The sequence below is a fragment of the Lissotriton vulgaris genome, chromosome 1_1 (genome assembly GCF_964263255.1).
Source record: "Lissotriton vulgaris chromosome 1_1, aLisVul1.2, whole genome shotgun sequence".
Lineage (NCBI taxonomy): Eukaryota > Metazoa > Chordata > Amphibia > Caudata > Salamandridae > Lissotriton > Lissotriton vulgaris.
The window spans coordinates 2,043,489,768-2,043,513,719 of NC_141685.1; the positions used below are offsets into that span (position 1 = coordinate 2,043,489,768).

The 23,952-nt window shown below is 42.7% G+C and overlaps 1 protein-coding gene across 6 annotated transcripts in view; it reads left to right on the forward strand.

Annotated features, from left to right (window-relative positions):
* Window positions 1–19,892, forward strand: part of C2CD5 (C2 calcium dependent domain containing 5) — a 915,439-nt gene extending 895,547 nt beyond the window's left edge. For all 6 annotated transcript variants that reach the window (XM_086920391.1, XM_086920370.1, XM_086920386.1 and 3 more), the window contains one exon: window positions 17,964–19,892. In XM_086920391.1, coding sequence (XP_086776517.1) covers window positions 17,964–18,092 — 129 coding nt within the window. In that variant the 3' untranslated portion in view covers window positions 18,093–19,892. The remainder of the gene's footprint in view (window positions 1–17,963) is intronic.
* Window positions 19,893–23,952: the final 4,060 nt, after the last annotated feature.

Below are 23,952 nucleotides of genomic sequence, written 5' to 3' on the forward strand. Positions count from 1 at the left end.
AAGAAGGACTTCTTCTTTTTCCTTATTAGAATTCCATCCCACCGATATCGCTTTCTAGCCTTATCTATGGTGGTACTCCTCCTTTTTGTTATATAGTTACCTACCCAGGGGATCGGGAGTACCTTTCCGTCCACCAAGGTGGATAAAATCCCTTCACTCTCCTTTTTTGTTTATAATATACCTTGGCAGCGCACAGCTGCGAGAGTTATTGTCCTTCTTTATTCCAAGTAACTCCTTAAGACACATCACTCATACACATATTTTCCAACATGGGGGAAAACCAAGGCCTTACATATTCCACAGAAGAGATTGACGCCATCATGGGCGAGATCTCTGGTTTTGCAGACGCAAGCATGTCACGAATAACATGGCCCCGAAGGGCCTTCTGGTGACAAACGCTCCACAGATCTTTCTAAACGATGCTCAATTCAGAAAGGACTGGGCTTTAATAGCTTGGCACTGCACGCATGATTGGATTGTACTAATTTTGAAAACGGCTCTAAGATTATCCGAAGCTATTCAAATAGAAATTCAAAAAACTGAGACACATATTAAGACAAGCATAACTGGGTACAAAAGAAAACTTGATGAAATAAACAAGGAGATAACTGAATATAAGGACAACCTCACTCAACAAAAAGTCACAAAATTCCAAAAGGATTTGAAAAGGTTCTCTTTTGTCAAAACCTATCCTTACTCTGACCCTGACTTCAAACCACCGGAAAAGTCTACATCTGATTTGGATGCCTCAAGTATCTCATCAGGCAGTAGTAGTGGGTCAAATACCAGTGTTAATAAACAGCGAGGAAGAGGGCAAGGAAATTTCTGGCCTGGGTTCAACCCTCCGATGTTCCAAGACCCTTTCAACCAAACAGCAAATCTCCCAATGTATGGATGGCAACCTCCTTTTCAGCCACATTTCCAGCCTCCCCCTTTTCACCAAAATCAATTTCGGCCCCCTTTTTTTCACAGTGGCAGATGGGAAGAGGAAAAAACAGACAACCCAACCAAGTACATTGGGAGGAAGACGACCCAGTGAGCAACAGAACAAAGAGGAAGGCAGGCACGAGCAGTGCGAAACCCTAGTTACCAATCTATCTTCAAGACCTCTAACACCTACTGAAGAATGTGTTCTAAACAAGGGACTTGGTTACGTCCCCACTGCCCGGTTGGACAAATTCCAGTTACATTGCGAATTGGCTGGTTTCTTTAGGAAACTAAGACTAAAAGCTTTCTTTGAAAAACAAGGCCCACCGAGGGAATGTGAAGTGGAAAATGAGAGCGGACTAAGGCTAAAATCCACCTTTATGCCACCACCACACACTACACCGGTTGAATTGATTGCTTTTGCACAAGCTGTTTATAATGATGTTGAAAAAATGCAGGCATCCTCCCAATTTCAGAACTTGAGCAAAGCAGAAAACACAGCACTAAAGGAACTACGTGCTTGTGAAACCACTATAATAAAACCAGCTGACAAAGGTGGTGGACTGGTAGTTATGGATATGACCTCCTAACGTGAGGAATGTATCCGACTCCTCAGCGACACTAGAAACTATCAGACTTTAAACACTGATCCCACAAGTGAATTGAAAGCTGAAATTCATCAATTGGTTGAAATTGCAGAATCCTCTGGTGCAATATCCAAGCAGGAAGCAGATTACCTGTGTACTACCGAAGGCAAAATCCCTTATTTTTACATCTTGCCCAAAATGCATAAGGGTAGACTACCCCCTCCTGGACGCCCAATCGTTTCAGGCATTGGCTCCTTGTTAGAACCTCTCTCAAGGTTCTGTGATTTTTTCTTGAAAACTATTGTTCAAAAATCAGCCATTTATCTACAGGACACAAAGAGCCTACTAAATTTACTACAGAATCTAGAGGTTGATGAAAATACTGTCTTGCTAAGCTTTGATATTGAGAGTTTGTACACGAGCATACCCCAGGACGACACCATCCGAGTCCTGGGGAACACCTTGGATAATGCAGACTGGCCTTTTCACACACCAAAAGCTTTCATCTTGGAATGTGCTAAGTTGGCTCTAAAACGCAACTACTTTGAATTCGAGGGTACCGTGTTTTTGCAGACTGGGGGCACGTCAATGGGAAGCGTTTTTGCCCCCAGCATAGCTGGTTTGTACGTTTATGACTTTGAAAATAAGTTTATTTTGAATTAAATAAACCATTTCCGCGAAAATCTGACTTTTTGGAGACGTTACATCGATGATGTCCTTGCAATTTGGCAAGGACCTGTCGAACACCTTGATCAATTCATCACCTGGATAAATACTTGTGACAACAACCTCAGATTCACCAATTGTTGTGACAAAGAAGAAATTGTGTTTCTTGATGTAGTTATTAGCAAAGAGGGCAATCACCTGGAGACAAGAACTCACTACAAACCTACAGCGAAAAACAATCTTTTAAGATTTGAGAGTTTCCATCCTCGGCCGCTAAGGGAAAACCTACCGTACGGACAGTTTTTAAGACTGCGTAAAAACTGCAGAAAATTGTCTGAATACAAGAAACAAGCAAAGGACCTATCTGAAAAATTAGGTAATCGTGGATATCCTAATAGAATAGTGAACAAATGCCAAAAGAGGGCCAGAAATCAGCCCAGAGAGGCACTACTTGAGGAAAAAACTGAGACCAATGATGAAATACCCCTGACATGTGTGACCACATTCAACTCAATATCGAATCAGGTGACCAGAAGTATAAATAAACACTGGGCTATCGTGAACACTGGAAATCTACACTGGGAGAAACCTCTGTTTTCTTTCAAGAAGTCACATAGTCTAAAAGACACTCTTGTCAACACTAGACCCAAAGCAAGGATAGCCCCAACCACACCATCTCTCACCAGAACTTGGGGTTTACCGGATGTAACCGGTCACTACCGCTGCGGAGATTGCAGCGTATGTCATTTGACCAGGAATACAAAAACACTGGATCTGGAAGCTGGCAAAATTTGGAGGCAATTTTCACACACCAACTGCAATAGTAGTAATGTGGTATACTTGATCGAATGTACATGCAAGAAACGATACATAGGAATGACCACTCGTAAAGTCAAACAAAGGCTATGCGAACATCGCAGCACCATACGCTGCAAGAAAAATGCAACCCGGCTTACTGATCATTTCATTGAGAAGGGTCACACACCAAACGACATGTTTTGGACTATCATTGAGCAAGTGGCCTCTGGACCAAACGTACAGAAATGTCTGTATGAGAAAGAGCAAAGATGGGTATACAGATTATCCACACATGTAAATGGTCTGAACGATAATATACCTTGGGCGAGTGTACTCTCCTAAGCACCCTTATAAGACTCTGAACACACGAGTGTACATCCTGTTCTACCGTGATCCGAATATACCCCATGTTGAATGACTGACTCTCGTTTTACATTTCCCTGTATGAGATCATATACCCCCTGGTGCTAAACCAGCCCTCTTGTAACTATCTTTATGCAAGGAAAATATCTGGCGTAATTCATATGTCACTTGTTCCGAATCAACACCCCACTTCGACCAGAATAGTAGAAATAAGATCTACCCCCCTGCGATATTCTGCCGAAATAACCACACTCTGAGCCTGTCTAGAAATTTCTATCAGCTTTTATTGCAAAACCCACCACGAAGCACTATCACGTTTCCGTGACAACCCCCCTTTGTCTAAACACTCCTTTCAATGGAGCTTTTTGAAACACCATACCGTTTCTATGGCAACCCCCTGTACCGAACGGGCTTCCATAGTTTTTCCTTTGGGCGCGTTACGTTATTACGCCACGGAAACCACGCCCACTCCGACCCCGATGGCGGCAGCCTTTACCTTCGGCTCCGCATTTGGCTCTTGACGGGTGTATGGAGGGGCGCAATAGGTATACGGCTGTAGACCGACCACTGAAACTGTAAGTAGATTCTGGCTGCACGAAAATGAAACGCGTCCGTTTCAACTTGCCTAACTCGAGCAGCAGTTTGGTGCCGATAAGCATTCCACCAGGCACTCTGCTGATCCATTCTACTTTCCATTCACAGAATACGTTTCCTGTACTGTGGCCTCCCTTCCCTCAAAACCCGTGCAGTATTTTAACCCCTAAAGAGGAGTGAGCACGTTTTATTTACAATATGTGTTATATGTTATGTCTGTACTGTATTGTCTATTTTGGATCAAGTTGTACCTTTAGCACGTCGGTAATCCCTGGCACCATTAAGATATGGATACCACTTAGGCACGCACTTTTCAGCCTAAACAAGCAAGCGATAAATAGACCATGCTCGTTCACCTTCACACTCGTATTGATAGGTGTGTCTAAAAACAATCCTAGTCTCACTGAAAAGCAATACTCGATCACCGCACTTGAGTAGTTTGCATTAAATGGATGTGGGATGATTCACAGAAAGAGCAGATTCCGTCACTTCACTACATTGCAGGCATGTAACTAGTTTTGATGACTTATAATTTCTTTTTCTTTACAGGTTTTTCTGCCTTTTAATGTAATCACTTTTGGGTTACTTTCTCTCGCCCTATAACAACTTTTTGTTATTAGGGAACAAAGGATTGCAGGTATGGCAGGGTGTTAGTGTACCCTGACCACCCAACTCCTTTATTTTGGTCCTGAAGAAAAACCGGCAATTTCCTATCGGTTTGAAACATGTAGACCTCACACATATATCACAGATACATTTGGTCATAATAAAACCTTTACTGTATCGACACACACTGCTTTTATTATTGTCCAGTAGTCTTAGAATAAAAAGTTTTGTATAAGCCATACCAGGACAATTTTTAACTCACTGATTCCTTTTTCTACATTCATCACTCACATACCCGCTCCACTGTATCCCAGGTGTCGCAGCACACCTTGACGGCACTCGGCTGTCAAGGTGGCCCCGATGATGAAGCATGTCACCGACCAGGTCGGTGAGTGAGGGGTTTATTAAAAACAAAGAAGGACTTCTTCTTTTTCCTCATTAGAATTCCATCCCACCGATATCGCTTTCTAGCCTTATCTATGGTGGTACTCATTTTTGTTATATAGTTTGAATTTCAACACCACTTGGGGTGCAAAAGATTGTGCAATTCATTCTTCACAACAAATCTCTGCCTAACAGGTTTACTGGGCTAGAATCGCAAACGACAAATTTGTGCATTTCTTTAAAATTACCTATTCTAACTTCCATTGGTTCTGTGACTCGGGAACTAATTTGTTTATTAGAAATGCCCACTACTTGGATCGCTTCTCCCGAGAGGGGTAGGTTTGGAACGTCTGCTGTTCTCACAGTAGAACGGGTACCACCAGTGTCCAATAGAAAGGTGACATCATTTCCTTCAACCTTTCCTTCAACCTTTCCTTCAATGTATGGACCTGACTGATCTACCGGCAAGGAGGTGGCAAGTACGCACTCCTCGTCCTCCCCTCTCAGGCACTGTCAGTATGTCTCCTCCTCGAAAAATGTGTCACTCAACAGAAACTGTGATGTCACTGCGTCTCTATTACCACTTCCCTCCCAATTTGTGGTATCCACAATTTGGTGTGCTTTGCTCCTAAAATTTGGCATAGGCGCAAGGGGTAACTGGTTTTGTATTACCTGCTGCTGTTGCTTCCGTGACACCTCATTCTGCGTCTGTGGATTCAAATCATTAGTTTGGACAGAGTTATTTTGCACAGCCTTACACTCGTTCTACCAGTGCCCCAACTTGCCGCACCCGTGACAAGGGAACTTCTTTTTGGCTTCCTCTCTATAGAATTTTCCCCTTGGCTTACCCCCATTACCATCACTTTGAGTCTGGGTATTGTTCATTTGACTTAACTGGAGTTGCAGTTGCTCTGCTAATTTTACTTGTGCCCACATTACCTTTTCCTTTAGTTCTTTTCGTTTATTGTCAAGTTCATCTTCACAATATTTTGCATATTTAAGAATTTCATCAATCGGCTTGGCCTGCCAAAAAATGTTATGATCTTTAATCCATTGTGAAATTTCTGGTCTTAATCCTGACACAAACCGATAGATGAAATGCGTCATGTCTTTCATGTCAATGTTGTCCAAACCACTGTACTGTTTAAATACTTGTAACAGGCGTTCTTAATATGCATACACAGATTCATCTTTATTCTGGGTAGTTCTATCTATTCTAGTCCAATCAGTTTCTTTTGCAGGTACTTTCCCTTTTAGGTACAGTATTACTTGATTATATTTCTTCATTACATCTTCTGAGAGGGCTCCTTTCTTTGGGTGTCTAGGGTACTCATCACTTGGCCAATCAACAGCAACTTTACATTCTGTCCACAAATCTACAGGAACGACAATGTCAAATAACCCATCTAAATTTTTTAAAAGACATTTTGAAATCTTCACAAACCTCTTGACTTGTCTGTACCATTCTACAGGCTTCTCTCGGAGTTTTGGGAAATCATGTGTGAATGACAAAATATCCTGTCGGGACCATCGGACTTGTACATAACCTCCACCTGGTACCTCTCTCATGGGACACAACCTCTCCACTTTTTCTGCTTTTTTTAATACATATTCAGATGCAGTTCTTTTTTCTTTGCCCATCTAGTTTTCTAGTTTTCCATTTTTCTAGGTCACCCCATTTCTGCAATAATGACATAAGCTCCTTAATTTGTACTTTTCTAACCGACACATTCATATTTTCCAAGTCTTTGTCAGAAAATTCAGCTCGATATGGTTCCTGTAATACTTTAGATTTGCCAATGTCAATTCCCATATTAACTGCCATATCCATTAATTTTTCATGAAACACTCTTGTATAGGTGTGAGCGGGAAATCCGTTACGCTCGCGGATTTTTGGGAAATCCGCAATCCGCGAATTTTGCGGATTTCCCGCAAAATCCGCAAAAAAAAATCCGCGAACGTAACGGGTTCAAAAGTTGAACCCCCACTCATGCAACTATTTTACAATGGCGCCAGCAAGCTGCCAGCGCCGTTGTAAAATAGTTACAAAGTTAGCTTGCACAGGAACCACTAGATAAAACGAAGCAGGTGCTGCTTTATTTTATCTAAGTGCTTCCTGTGCAAGCTAACTTTGTAACTATTTTACAACGGCGCTGGCAGCTTGCTGGCGCCATTGTAAAATAGTTGCATGGCTGGGCACAGGTCTGCAGCTCACTCAAGGGACCCCTGCGCCCTTCGGGGCGATTGCATAGTAACACACACATGGTCGCTCGAACTAGTTGATGCTCAAATTCAGTGACTCATTCATTAGCCCAAAAACAATCGTGAGCGTCGTCGAGGCTGGACAGGTGTGCCTTCTTCCCAAATCTACCGTGGAAAATCAGCTGTGATGCTGGATAGGATTTGCATCCTTGACTTTCACGAGCGCAATACCCGTGCTGTTCCTGTGACCAGGAGCTTCTTTCTCTTCATCTGCTGAACTGATCTTTCTCTGACCTTTCATTCACACAAGAGGCACATACCCTACTGGGCAGCACATTGTGTTTGCACGGGTTTCTGCAAGTTCGCACGCGTTTTGTACAATTTCGCAATTTGCGTACTTGCAGAAACCCGTGCGAACATTAAAAAAAAAAAAATCTGCGCGGATTCGCGGATTTTCGCAATCCGCAAATTCACAAATCCGCAAATTCGCAGATTGCCAATCCGCAAAATCCGCTCATGCCTACTCTTGTATTTCTAGTAATGCTTTTGCATATGAACAACAACTCGTCCTCACTGAATGTATTTAACCTGTCTAATCCCACATTTCCAGCCATCATTTCCTCTATTTCGACTCTTAATTTGAATATGTCCAATACCTTTGGCTGTGACTTTGGTTTCTCTATTTCTCGTGACCATCTCTCTATTTCCTCTGGGGTTACTACTGTGGCACTTCTTGTACCTGAAGATGTCTCCATCTGTACTTCTCTAGAACTTATATGAGTGGTTTTCCTGACCGAGTCACTCACTGGTTCTCTTATAGGTAAATCCATCAGGGAAATCACTGACTCACATTCACTTGCTTGATCATCAATTATTAAGGGTTCTTTTCTAGGCTGTACTATAGGCGTAGTTAGTACAGTATTTTTAGGACTAGGTTGTTTATCTCCATACAGAGGAACAACTGGGCCAATAGTTACCGGAATTGTCAGAACTTCAGGACTCGTATTCAATTGAGAAATTTTCTGAATTTACTCACTTCCTTGTTTATTTAATGCTTCTCGTTCTCTTTCCTAAAATACCATTTCTATTGAAGTCTCATGTACCACTTGCGGAATCGGAGTGGGTTTCAAAAATGGTGCATTTGGATTAATTATTCTTGGCTCCTCATTGCAAGGTGGTGGATTTTTCATTAATAAATCCTCCAAATAATAATCATCCAATTCACCACTAATCAATAAATGTTTTGTTTTCTCTTTTTTTACTACCTGTAGGATTTTCTAAAGTAAATACAGAATATAATCCTTCCACTAACATGGACCGTCTCCATTGTTTCATTTGTTTGTCTCTTGTCTCTTTTGGAAATCGAGGATAAAACTTACTCCAATTCCTGTTACTTCTGGGTCTATCTCGCTCAAAAGCCTCAGTTTCCCATTCCTCCAATGCCTCATACTGCGTTAATCTAGGTCTGGGATCTAATTCATTCATGCGAGTTCTTAAATTGTACAAAACTCTGCCATTAAACGTACTGTTTTCTGGAAATGATAAAACCCCATTATCTTTTGTGTACTCTATCCAATTTTCTAACCACACAGAAGTGTGATAGCCCCTTTCAACCATCATGTATGATGCAGGCGTATTTTTGGTGGAATAATAATCCCTTCTCTTGTTTTAATTGCATTATCTTTCGTGAAATCATTCTTAATTCTTTTAATGAATGACATTTTTCGCTTCTCTCCGTACATGATATAAGGTCTTCCTCTTATATACTGTTCTTGTGCAAACCCTAAATATTTTCTGTCGGGTCTACCTCCTACAATCTGACCTACATGCCACATATATTGTAAACGCAAATCTTTAGGATAACTCTCAATTTGTTTACAAAATAACTTCCAATACCAGAGCGTCTTTAATTTTTCAGTGACCAATCAAAATTTTGAATTCAAAATAAATCCAACCAATAGTTGCGCGGCTTTTCTCGTGAGATTAGTTCTCACGATCCTGTACTCACCCCTCCTTTACAATTACTATCTCAGCTACACTTCCGCTGTCTCAACAAATACCAGCGCGGCTCTGAGTGACGTCAGTGCAGCTCCGCGACTGACTCCCTCCTTTGCAAGGTAATACAAAAACGTAATTTTTTTCACTCTTAATGCAGATCTTATTATTCAACAACGTGAAAACATTCGCCACTGTGCCCGAGTGACTAATTCAAAGAAAAGATAATTTTACTCACTGCGAGTAAATCCTTTCCGCTTACTCTTCACACAATACAAGTAGATCCCTTCCGTCTACCCTTCATGCAAGCATTAGAGAACCTGCTACTTCTTCAGACTTATCCCCTCTGGGATATACTAAGGCCAAAGTTTCACCAGCGAACCCCTTTGCTATCAACCAAGCTCAGAAGAACCTGTTACTCCTTCAGTGTGACCCTTTCTAGGTGATATCACACAAAAAGTTTTGCCAGCGAACTCTTTGCTATCAATCATTCATACATTTATACAGAAAATTCCCTAAAATAGTGCTTCCGGTTCTACCTAACCATGCACTTACTTCCTACAGGCAAGTGACCTCACTGCAGTGTGGCTTCCATTTACCACCCGCTATTCTGCCCCCAGGGTCTTCCAGACAAAACGTAAAACAGGTACGAACAATTTCGGTTAATACATAAAATCAATAATACAATTTCAAATATGTAAAAATATTTTTCTTTAACCAGCCAACTATAACTACCTACCTATCTTAACTAAACCCTAGCCATCTTGCTGCTACCAAATGTAACTGATGTAGCGCGTGGGTTAACCTGACCAGTTTACCATACTCACCTGGGCCCCTAAACTCATTTAACACCTTTGTTGAACAACTTAACCTTTCACGCACTCTACCAAGTTGTGTGTTTACCTTCAAGGTCCTATACCATTGACTTACCAATTCTTGTCACCGGTACCTAGAGACCTATTTGGATCAGAGAGTTAGCAAGAAAATAGGTAGGGAAAAAATAAAATGTGCGTTTATATAATAACGACAAACTCTGGAACAGTTTAAACTCTTTATCTAAAATTCTTTAAAAGTCATAATCCAAACATTTGGGATGAGAAATCTTTCAATTAGCAAGATAATGATTAGAATAAAATTTTGCAGAGATTTCATAAGGCTGTTTAAGCAATTAAACAATAGGGAAGGTAAAGAGAGAGGAAAAAATACAATAACAAACCCACATTCAATATTTACCTAGAACGGTGTGTGAAGACCAACCCTGGCCAAGGGCTGATTAAAGGACAGAAACCCTGAAAAGGCAGGTGTCAGCAAGGCAAACCGGTGCAGATCAGAATCAGGTCAGGTACAGCCAAATTGGATCAGGACAGGACCACCAAGGGCTAAGACCAACACCCGCAGTTAAAGTTGCAACGCCTGCGTTACTCCCTCTCTACAGCTAACAGCCAGAACCTGGTAAGAGTTATCGATCTCTCCCACAAAGTGCTTAGCCAGCACTTCAGCTCTCAAACCCGATCTGGGTTTCGAACCTTCTCCCGATCACCTATTGAGTGCGTTGGGTCAGTGACAGGTCAGCTATTTGGACAAGTCGGACAAATTTGCTAACTAAGCCTACTCTAATTATACTATTTTCCAGGACAGTGTACCATCCCCCAATGTTGCAAGTGTAACGATCCCCAATTTTGATTGGACAAGAGACGGGGAGAGATCATCACACTATACTAAAATCAAACTTTTACTTCTGAATATTCTATTAACGTTCCCGCTCATCAAATTTAATTTTCCCATGCATCTTTATTCCACCCAACAATGGATGTTCTTATAGAAAAACAATGTTAACAATATTTTCTTCCAATTGGGGTCAGCAGGTTAAATTCCCAGGCGCATCTTCTAGTATGCTGTAAGCTTGGCATGGCTTCAATGTTAAATGATTTCAGCTCTTTCTGGAGTTTGACATGCTCAGTGTGGGTTTTCAAGATGGAGTAATAACACCTACCATGCCCAAGATTATCGTTACATGAAAAAATAGAAAAGAAACAGTTTTAGAACACAGAATAATAAATGTTCTGTATACCACTTATCTCTACTCTATTCCCATTACTTAATTTTAACTATTGCATCAATGATTAGGTAAAAAGGAACAGCTTAGCAAAAGCAGCAGTGCAAGCTTCATGCATGCTGTAACACAGAGCAGCCATCTTAGTTAACATGCGCCGAAGCAAATGTTTCCTTCCAAGCCGAGAAAGACGTCATGTCATACGAGTATGACAGATGCATGCCCAGTAGGAAATCCCACGTAGCAGCAGCCATTTTAGTGCAAGTGGATTATAGTTAATAAAAGCACATTGTCGAGCTTCCCTTGGATACTAGTTGTTTCATGTAATGCAGTTTTTAGTACACAAAACATGTTAATTAGTACATTAACGTTATGTCAATAGGAGTGAATACAAGCAAGTCTCATTACGTGTGAATCCTTGCTCCATCAAGCTCTGCAGTGGGACCTGAAGTTTCAGTGGGCACAGCATCAGGGCAACCTGATCTCGGAGGGCACTGCGAGTTAGTTGCAGTGGTGGCTCACAAACCGCTATTTGGTCAGCAGCAGATCCCTCTCTTTACCCCAACCGGAGCACGTAGTAGTGACGGATGCGCTCCTCCTGGGATTTGGGGGGCCACGTGGGAGAGGCGGAGATCAGAGGCCTCTGGTCTCCGGCAGAGTCCCGGCTCCATATCACCGTTCTGGAGCTGCGTGTGATCCGTCTTGCACTGAAGGCATTCCTTCCCTCTGTCCGGGGAAGTGTAGAGCAGTTGTTCACGGACAACACCACCGCCATTTGGTACTGCAACAAACAAGGCGGGTGGGGTCATGTACCCTTTGTCAGGAGGCTCTGCACCTCTGGACATGGCTGGAACACCAGGGTGTCACCCTGGTGGTTCAACACCTGGAACGTTCCCTGAACGCCAGGGCGGACAAACTCAGCCACCTGATGCATGATGTATCACAAATGGCATCTGAACTCGGACGTGGCGCAAGGTCTCTTTCGGCAGTGGGGAGAGCCTTGGTTAGATCTATTCGCCACCAAAGAGAACGCGCAATGACATCAGTTCTGCACGTTGGAATTTCCAAGGCGGCACTCACTCGGAGACGCTTTTCGTCATGATTGGAGCTGCGGTCTGTTGTACGCCTTTCCGCCTATACCACTTCTGCCCAGAGTGCTGAAGAAGATCAGGCGAGACCGGGCCCAAGTCATCATTGTGGCTCCCTACTGGGCATGAAGATACTGGTATCCCGAGCTACTCAGCATGTCAGTCGATCCCCCAATTTGTCTGCCTCTCTAGGAGGACCTTGTGTCGCAGCAGCAGGGGACGGTCCTCCACCCGAACCTGTCCAGTCTCCACCTACATGCGTGGAGATTGAGAGGCGACATTTGAGGCCATTTGACTTGCCTCCTGAAGTCTGTGATGTGATTCTGCCAGCCAGGCGTCCCTCCACAAAATGGTATACGCCTGCAGGTGGAACAAATTTGAGGCATGGTGCACAGCAAAGGCTGTGGATCCGCTCCCTGCCCCCCTTTTCAGAGGTTCTCCTCTTTCTTCTTTCTCTTGCCCAGCAGGACTCTGCTCTGGGCACTATCAAAGGCTATCTCTCGGCCATTTCAGCCTTCTTAAGGCTTCCTGATCAGCCTTCTCTTTTCAAGTCCGCTGTTGTAAATGGATTCTTGAAAGGCATCACACACGTGTTTCCTCCGGTTCCTTTCGTGATGCCTCAGTGGGACTTGAACCTTGTACTGACTTATCTGATGTGCGATCCCATTGAACGACTTCATAACTGTCCTCTACGTCTTCTGACTCTTAAAACTACATTCCTGGTTGCCATCACTTCTGCCAGGAGAGTGAGTGAGCTCCAGGCTCTATCTTCTAAACCTCCTTTCCTCTCTGTCCATCCGGACAAGGTTGTTCTGAGGACTCGTCCTTCTTTCCAGGCCAAGGTGGTTGCAGCCTTTCATATCGGGCAGTCCATCCCCTTGCCCACCTTCTTTCCGCCTCCGCATCCCTCGAAAGAGGAAGAGAGGCTCCACCGTCTCAACCCAAAACGTGCGCTCTCCTTCTATCTAGACCGCACACGCCAGTTCCGGGTAGACGACCAGCTCTTTGTTGGTAACGTGGGGCTAAGATGGGGCGAGCGGTGCACAAGCGAACCATCTCTCGGTGGGTCGTTTTGTGCATCAAGGTTTGCTACTTCTTAGCAAAAAAGTAGCCTCCTGTGGGGCTACGCGCCCATTCCACTCTGGCCACGGCGGCTACTACTACCCTGGGTCGGGGAGTCCCCTTGCGGGACATCTGTCAGGCAGCTATGTGGGCCTCGCTGCACACGTTTGCTAAGCACTACTTCGCAAACGCCAAGTCCGGAGAGATGGCTTTTTCGACCATTCCGTTCTCCAGGACTTTCTGGTGTGATCTTGGTTCGCAGACCCACCACCGGGGTTGGTATTGCAGGGGTATCTATTCTAAGGTAAGGAATCTAACACTAACCTGTTTCTTTCAGATGCACAAGTTACTTACCTTCGGTAACGATATATCTGTAAGAAACAGTAGTTAGTGTTAGATTCCTTACCGCCCAACCCATCCTCCCCGTTCTGCAAACCGATATCTAGGGTTAAGGACATCCCTTTCAGGGCCCTAGTTTTATGGCACCGGTGTCGGTTTCTATCATGGCTCTGCATTCCTGGCTCGAAAAGCTATGTACAGAACAGACGTCAGCGGGCGAGGGCGGCATCTAAGTACTCCGACAACGTCATCCCGCCAATCACGACGACGGACGCGGAGCACCAGACGACGCCTACCGACGCCCAAGGGTACTACTGACGAAAACTTTCTGGATCCAGCTTGACGCCTGGGGATATTCTAAGGTAAGGAATCCAACGCTAACTACTGTTTCTTACAGATATATTGTTACCGAAGGTATGTAACTTGTGCAACTAGTGTATAGATTTGAATTTGAGTAACAACTGAGGTCTCTCTACTAGTACTTGGTAATGCTGTCATTGCAATTTCAGAAGGGGCACTCCCTATTGTACTAACAGACACGGCCGTAGATGAGCTCTTTATTTGAAACCGCACACATTTGTGGTACACCACCAGCACCTGTTCCTTGTTCCCTGTTGGAATATGCAGAAGGTCTGAGTTTGAAAAATCATTAAAAAAGTTATTTTCCACTTCTGAATCTTGCTTTTTTTCTTTCCCCTCATCATTTTTAGGCTTCACCTGCATAGCTCTTGTGCTGTGCTTAATATAAACTCAAAAGGGAGTCCCGCATCCTCTCTTTCCTGGCCTCTCATTGGTTCCTGTGCGTGCCACTTATCTTTCCTGCATTTCTATTGGCTGTAGCATATTTTCAGGCATTTACCTATGTTTGTTCCTCATCTGCTTCACTTATCAGATTCCTGCCTATATTGTCATACAGCTGTGCCTATTACTCTTGCCGCATATTTATTTGCTAGTTTATCACAGGAGAGATTAAGTGATTTGCATAGAATCACAGGATATTTTGCGCAGCGCCACCGAGACTCAAACGGGGATCCGCAGCACTCGACTCAGCAGCTCTGGCCGCTGTGACACATCCTCTCTGCTCCCTTGTTATTTGACAGGACGATGATTGATGAAAACAGCTCTTTATTCATTATATAGGCGAAACCGATGCATTACCAATGCTTGTTCTTTCTGTCTTCAGTTTTCTTTAATTATTGCTGGAAAAATGTTCACACTTTACATAATATCTACCATCTAACACTTCTCTTGTCAATCCCACTTGTTCTGTAACCATTGTCTCAGTCTAAGTGAACCCTTTAATTGCTTTGTCATTTACTTTTTTCCCCCTTCTCTTTAGCCATTCGATTCCATTTGTATATTGCCTCACATTGTGCATGTCTAGGCAAGGCCTTTTGTTGTTCATTGTTTGTCTGAGGAAGTCTAGCTTCCTAATGTTAAAAGGACCTTCTAAAGGAAACTGTAAATCTTTATCCAAACCAGTATAGTCATGCCATTCCAAAATCCAGGTATACGTACATAACCCAATGTCCGTCATTATTTCGTTTGCAGGTGTTCCCTCGGGAGGTAATCTCTGACCCTCAGTAGAAGATACAGAAACCTTAGGCTTTTTCAATACAGCACCCATTAATTTTGTTTGAATCACTCCGAACAAAATCACACAAAACAAGCTAGCGTACAACAACCACTCTCAGTGCAGTTCTGTCAAAGGTCAACTCTTTTATAAAACATGATACTCAAATAAGAATCATATTTCTGCACAAAAGTTATCCAACTTCTAGTAGGGCCATAAATCTGCATCGCATAACTAACTACCTCACATACAGCATGGCAGTCCATCTCACAAACACTAACTTAAGCAGCACATCACAAACATCTCATAATACAACTTACAAACACATCATGTCATACTTAAACTGCAAATCATTCAGGGACAGCAGGGCAAGTCAGGCTTGTTGGCATAATATCAACACTGGGAATTCCACCAGAAAACCAATTATATCCCAGGGTCAGGCATAAGGGATAAGTTGAAAACTAAAAAGGGGTCTCTTAGCAAAAGGAGGTGCACCTTAACGTGTCAAGATTTGTGGGAGCAAACCCATACCCCAAAATTTAGATACCCCCAAAAGCACCCTACAGCATAAGAAAATGTTTGTAAAATCTGTCTCCCCAAAAATCATGGGGTATACACATTTCTTGCATAGTAAATTAGAGAAACTGCAGAATGATTATGAAGCGAGCAAAAGTAGAATTCTCCTATGCTATTGTCACCCAAAGATGTTCTAACTAACATGATACATTAAGACAATAGGACTTTAACCCAGTGAATAGACTAGTGATGGCAGCGGAATAGATCTTGACAGATGTTGCAAGTCATATAGAACGGGGAAAAGTTAATTGAAAGCAATGTAATCATACCAGTGAAAATAAACTACTATAAGTCAGCTTCATTGAGCCCTGCAGAGCCCTTGGGGAGAAGATGTGTGCAGGAGGTGAAACCGGAATGAGTGACCAAGATGGCATCCATCTTGTTTAAAGTGACATTCATTTCAATTACACTTATATCCGTTCAGTATATGTATGTGTGTGTCTTTTGTGAAAAAAAGAAAATGTCAATCTTTGCTAATAATGCGAAAAATAGAAGGCTAGAAAAGCAATCTAACAGCAGTTCTTCATCATTTCAGGAAAGATAGAAACTGAGCCACATAATTCTTTTAACCTTACTAACTGAAACTGATACTAATACCTTCTTCAAAACATACTAATGGTACTTTGGTAGGTTTAATTTCACAATACAGGTTTTGCTTTTGTTCTTCTTGTCCGTAATAAACATAAAATAGCAAGACACCAAGTTTTTTAACAATTAGTGTGAAGGATGATGGTATAGCCATGTATTGTAAGGAATAAAATGCCATCTGCCATACACTAAAAGCATTTTGTAAGTAACCTGGGAGTTCCATGACCTTCAGCCTCATTTCTCTAAATGGTCATGGAATACTGTAACTTGCAACATCCTTGCAATGTATTGCAGAGGGTACTTTATTCCTGATATTGTTTTAAGTATGTAGTGACAGTATAGTGGTATTAGATGTGTCATGTTAAATATGTAAGTGGCATCGTAAATGTTAATGACGTGGTGGCTGTAGATGTATAAACACAGACTGAGTGCACAACTTCAGGTTGAACATGGAATCTACCTGCTACTTTTCATTCAAGTCTCCACAAATCTGTAATATTTTTGGATGAAATAGTAGTGATAGGTTATGGTAATTTGTATAAACCTAAACTAAACCTGAGTCATGGTGACATTGTGTTCGTTTAGATTGAAAACAGTGAGACCATTGCCTGTCGGTAAAATAATTGCTGATGCTTGCTTTTTTGTTAAACCTATCAGTGGCAGGATAGAGAGGGAAATCACACGGGGTCGGGACGGTGTTGTCCACAAGTTTAGATAAGGGAATCTGCCCTTGGTGAAAAGGTTCAAACAGCATTTCAAAATACAATCACTAATGAAGACTAACTCAAAAAAGGAGTTTAAGATCAGTGATATAGGAAAACCTTGAAGTTTTATTAAAATATTAAAGTGCAATACACTAAGGTAAAAATATAGCAATTTCAATGCATCAGTCAGAAGACATAGAAATGAAATGTCATTATGGCTCCAGAGTTTAAAGAGATGCAGCATTAAGCAAAATCTGAAAAATAGTCCAATTCCAGAATGGTCAGCAAAGCGATTAAGAAATCGGCAAAATCCTCCTAGGAGAGACTCAAAATGGTCTGGCTCACCCCTAAATTCAAGGGTATTTGTAGCAAATTTCACAATAGAATGCAATAGAAATTCCACCGGCAGTGTGGGGTGAGCAAATGTATAAAAACTTCAGCAAATCACAGGTCAACATTACAAAATGTTGTATAATGCTACCGTCCACCGTAGCCGTAAAATTATCCACCTAATTGAATAACAATGATGCCCCTTCTGACCTATTGTCATCAGAAGTGTCATAACAAATATGGTTACATAAACAATGAAAAGATTCATGAGTGAATACAGTTCAGTGTGCATGCTGGAAGAGATTTGAAAGTAAATAAAAGCTTCCTCTGGAGTTCTTCAGGAACAACATCATTACAAAACAAACATTAAACGCAAATGACTTGTATTAATAGGCCAAATGTTTTAATCAGAAAAAGACTCTCACACAATTAAGAGGATAAGTAAAAGCCAGAAGGAAATGCATCTGTGGATTAGGTAAAAGTACTTTCTCTTTAAACTAACATCTCCTTAATCTTTTTGCTTTGCAGGCCCAATGTTTAATAAATGTCAGTGGTGATGCAGTGATCTCTTTTCGTGAATCTGAGATAGAAGTGGCACCAACCCAGGCCTTGTCAGCTGCATCTCAACCAGCAAGTAATGGAGAAGTTACGACGTAAAACCTAGCAAGACCTCCACAGTTTATAACTTTTTTGAAGTTAATATGAAAACGAATGACTCACAATATTTTATTTTGGTTTAATGATGTCTCCATAGAGAGAGGAATGTAATTTAGGGCCTGGTTTAATCCTGGCTTAAATGGTAGTCCGTTCCGTTACAAGGACAGAAGTTCCCTCCCCACCACGACTATAGTCTGCCCGCCCGATTTAAATTCAGGCAGACCACAGTTTGATGATGACAAAGACTACTCCCGTCTCCGCCGTGGTCAGATTCCTCCGATGGCTTCACAAACTAAGGAGTGTCGCAAGTTTAGCTTTATGTACGAATGCCTAATTTAGATGAGCGAAATTTCAGCTGTGTTTCAGTGCCCATCACCACAAGGGAAAATATGACATTAAGGGGCATTGAAAAGTGCACAATTCCCCCTCACCATTGGAGGAAATTCCTATGGTGAGGGGCACATTGTTTTTTTTAAATTGTTTTTTTTTAAGAAAATCCTGCATTGGAATGTTTCTTTAGAAAATAAACAAAGAAAATGTAACTTTGACATGGGGCTTTTATCATGTTTGACAGAGAATTCCTTCAAAGTTACAATGCATTAGCAAGAACCATTGCGACAGTGGTTCCTGTTAATGCCGGTGGACATTCCATAATTTGGAGGTGGGCGGCTCCTCCGTCAGGGTGACTGATTAGTTTTCTTTGCCCTGGTGGAGGACAGGCCGTGTGCAAAATATTAAATCAGGCCTGTAGTTCTGAGAATACCAAGCCTGTAAAACATGGAAAAAAACATGCTGTTGTTTACATTCACCTATAAGAAGTCAAGTGTTTGTTTGTCAAGTAGATTAGCTTTTGACACACCTGAACCATTTTTTTCTGAAACAGGTGAACGCAATGAGGATCTTATAGAACGGGTGTTGTAAACAGTACAACTGCAAAACCACATACAACAATTGTTTAAGGGATAGCACTTTCGAGGGCACTGTGGGCAACTCATGCATGCTTATTTTAATTTTTATTAAAACAAACTGGAATACAATTGGAAAGATAGTCTACTTTCTATAATGAAATCTAGACCATTATAAGCAAACATTGTTTATTTGTAAATGAAAATGCTTATGACCATGCACTGAGAGAATATACATATTCTGTAACTGTTCATGAATGTTTAAGGGGAAGCCAAAGTGACCTCCACTCCATATGACCTGGTTTTATATTCCATATATCTCAGAATACTGAGGATTGTACATGTTGTACCATATTTATTGATTAGCTCTTTGAAAGGCTTCCCTGTATTATCGTACGCTTGCAAGCATTCTTCAGTGTTCTTACTGTTTAAAAACTAGTTTTATCTGACAATATTTATTTAAATATGATACTTAGGATTGTATAACAATGAATTATTTGGATACTAATAGGCCATGTCATATTCCTGTAAACTCCCTGACTGATTTGGAAAGACTAATAGAAAATAATATTTTAAAGAAACTATTTTTGTAAATACTATATAGTCCTTTACAACGAACTTAAACTTAGGTAGCATTAGTACCTTAAAAACACACTTCACCAATCCAAAACAGACTATAATCAAAAAATGTATTTTTGGTTGTAAACATGCGAGAATGTTGGCTTCTCTTTTTTAACTCAATTTGATTATCTATAGAATTTGAATGTTAATGCACGTGTGTGCCTCAGAGAAGCACTGACATTTTTGGTCCTTTTGCCACAAATGACCCATTCATTGTGTATACACATCATTGTCAAATGTATCATTGTACAGTAAAGTTTAAATTTGAAAATGATTATTTGTTACAGACCTTTTCTTAAAAATGATTGGTATTTTCTTTTTTCGTTTAAACGTCTGTATTGATTTCAAGAAAAGAAGACAGTAGTTTATAGTTGTATGAATTATCAACCCTGATGTTTAATGTATCACAATTGTGTTTGGCACTAGTGAATAGGAATGCATGTATATACACATACATATGGATCAACTATACTTGTACAAGTGACTAGTCTTTAGAATTATGGATTTATCATTGAACCTTAGAAAAACAATTATAAGTGATTACCTATTATACAAATAGCTCCTAATACCTTAGTGCACCTTGGCAGGACATAGTTGGAGAGATGTTTTGCCTATAGATGAGGATATAAAAATAAAAAATAGTAATTTAAGAAAGTTTAAGAGTTGAAATAGAGGACACTTGTATGGATCTCAAGGGTGAGCTATGGATCTCCATTAAAAGCAAGGAGAATTGTTCAAAATATTTAAAAAACAAATGCTGTTCATGGTGGTTGGTTCTTCTGAAGGTAGGTGCTCAGTTAATTCCATGGGTTTCTATTATGAGTAATGAGCCTTGATTGGTGAAAGAATATATAATCTGCACTGCGCAGGAAACCTACAATTTCCTACCAAATGTCATTGTTTAATGGCTTGCTGGCTTACATTCAGCAAGGATGGTTTTAGTTCACAGAATTAAGACTATATCTAATAGCATTACATTTGATTTATCAAGCCATATAAGTACATTCTTGCTTGAATGCCTATGCTCATGTTAAATTTGTTATTCACGAATTTATTGATTTCTGGACGAAGTCTGCTTTATAGGCTTGTTAGTTCCAAAAGTTGTTTGTTGGAAGAGTGCCTAAGTGTTGGACTCTGCCCACTCTGCAGGGTTGCCCCCAAACGTATTGCCTTCACTCCTCCTATTTTTTGCTGAGTTCGTTTTTGATGGCCTTAGGACTATTTGCGCTTTACCTCTGCTAACCAGTGCTAAAGTTCTTGTGCTTACTCCCTTAAAAACATGTATAATTAGCTTACAACTGATTGGCATATTTAATTTACTTATTTCCATAGTAAAGTGATATACCATATGCCTAGGGCTGTTAAATTAAATGCTATTAATGGGCTTGCGGTACAAAAGGGGGTGGTGATGGACGGAGCATCTGAATCAATCAAACACTCATACCCAGTCAAAAGATCTGGGTTTAATCCATCACCGTTTTTTAGCCCACTCTGCCACCCCTGTTCAGACATGGCTGTATGCAAATCAGTCTGACCCTGTGCCTCATGGGAACAGTCCAGACCGAACTGCCAAGCCATGTCTTCCCTGGACCGGAAACAAGCTTCCGGCACCGGTTTCTGGCATTCCAGCCGTCTTCAGCCCGGCTTGCTTGAATCCAGTGGCATAGTGAGCAAGGGACTCATGTCTGAGCATACATGCAGCATTTATTGTGCCAACCACTTAAGTAGCCCCTTAAAACATATCTCAGGCTTGCCACTGCAACCTGTTAGCAGTGGTAAACTGCCAATTTGAATGGCAAGTTAACCCCTTCGCCAATGCTCAAACTGCCTTTTTATTCCATATAAGTCACCCCTGTGGTAGGCCTAAAAAGCCAACATTGCAGGGGGCATTGTAATTAGACTTTTTTGGCTATTTGGGCTACTTTGCACTTAGGCCCCTGTAACGTTTGCCTACGCTGCTTGCTATTGAGCACAGCACAGCGCGGAGCACAGCGTCGAGCATCGAGCTCGGGTGAGGGCTGGCGGCGGTGCGCAGAGCTGACCGGTGAATTCGCGTTGGTGCCGAGACCGAGGTGGGACGGCGGAAAATCTGGCCCCCGAGCTCTGAGAGGGAGAGCGGCACCCAGCTTCCGGAGCTAGGCACACGGAACCCCACCACCCGCACCACTGCACCCGGTGCATTTTCAGGCTATTGGTCCGGCTGCCTGCTGAAGAAGCAGCAAGCCGCGGAGGAGCAGGCAGCGGTACGAGCTGGGGGGTTGAGAGCTGCAGCCCGCAGCTCACAGCCCACAGCCCACAGCCAGCAGCCCTGCAGTCCAGTCCAGCCCAGCAGACCCGCCCTGCCTCCCGCCTCCAGCCTCAGCCTTCCTTGCCCAGCTGTGTCTCGAGAGACGAGAGGCGAGGCCAGAGGAGAGGAGCGGTCTGAGCAATCAGAAGCAGTGAGCAGGGCGAGCAGGACGCCGCCGCCACCACCTGCCATCCATCAGGCAGCAAGTATCGATCGCAGAGGTCTTCCAAACCGCCAAGTGCCAAGCGCTTAGTGCCAAGCTGATTACCCGACTGCTGAGAGCCGAGCACACCGAGAAAGGGGGGCAAAGGCATCACGGAGCAACAGCGGGACTAACAGAGGACAAACACGGGGCTACAGTGACACAACCCACCTGCCCGCGAGTGAAGGCGAGTGAAGGCGGGCGGCTGAGAGAACATCTTGGCGCTCTATGGAATTGCTGGCAACAACCGGGATCCGACCTTGACGACTACTGACGGTGGTGAGAGTGACTACGGCGGTGAGAGTGAGTACGTGACAACCTTTACCCTTACCCTTACCCTCACTCTTCTCCCACACTCACCCCCATAAAGTCTGAAACAACGAATTGATTAATTGATCCCTAACCGATCCCTACTGGTGTTCAGACGGCTGGCGGGTGAACTATTGAAGAGACTAGATCACCGCCAGCATAGACACCCACCAGTCAGCGAGAGAAGTCAGCGAGAGAAGTGTGGAGAGCGGGTGAGGTGACGACAGGCAGGAGGCTGAGGCTCCCGGTGGCAGGCTCCAGGTAGTAGCCCCCTTCCCCCCCACCTCCCCGAGGCTGAGCAGACGTAGCAGTGCGGTGGCTGCAGGAGAGGGTGAAAGACCACAGTCTACTGCTCTCATTACACTACACCAACAGCCCACCTACAGCAAGCGTGTCTCTGCCCGGAAGCTGCTGCGGAGCGGCAAGCAGGGAGTGCCCGAGACGCTGCAACCCACCGCAAATCGCCGCAGCGCCAATGAGCACCTAAACAGCGGTCCACAGCAGCAGCACAGTCTCGGTGACATAGACACGGAGGCACGGAGACACAGTGAGACCGTGAGACTTCTAGAGCCCCTGGAAGGAACTCATCGGATCACTATGAGGTCGGGTAGAGAACGAAGACCTCCAACAAAGCAACCAGCCAAACGAAAAAGAAACAACACAACCACGGGTTCAGCGTCACCGGAAAAAAACAAGCGAGCTCCCAATAGCACCAAAGAAAAAGACAAAATAATAAGCGACACTACCCTGCCGGAAAGTAGCCCCAACGAAATCAACACCATCACAACCGACGGTTCGCAAACCGGTGGTCTGCAATCCGACAAGGACATTAATCACAGCCTAACCCTACTTCCAGAACAACCCAGAAGCAACAAAAGGAAAAACACCCACCAATTAATCAATGTAGTGGGACAGCAAACGGAAACAAAACACAACTTTCAGCCGAAAATTTACACTAAATTAGCCTTTCTAAAAAATCCTGGAAATGTCATCTTCTCCTCAAATGACTCCATCACAGTCCTCCAATCTCCACTACAACCCGCTAACGCAAACAAAACCCTGTCACAAACCAAAAGCTACTTAGTAGCAGAAATACACAAGGCACCGACCCCAAGGGAAAGAACGGATGACGCAGGAGGCGAAGCATATATTATCAAGAACAGTGGTCCTTAGAACAACAAACCAATACACGAAAGAATAAATATAAACCAAGTGGTAATATATTCTGGGGAAGTGTCCAGCAGGACAGTTTAATTCCCTGATACAAAAGTACTATAACAAATGTAACACTGGGTGTGATAGAAACGGGGCACCGTCCGGTGTCCGACTAACACACTGGAAGAACATACAACATACAAAATAACAGGCAATAGCAAGACATCTGATTAGAGTAAGACATACACCAGACAATCTAAAATATACACATATGCAAGAAAAAATTGTATCTGCATTCGTTGCATTTAGTGTAATATGTCGACGACGTTTCGAACCATACTTAATAGAGGTTCATCCTCAGGACAGAGGGTAATTGCCTTA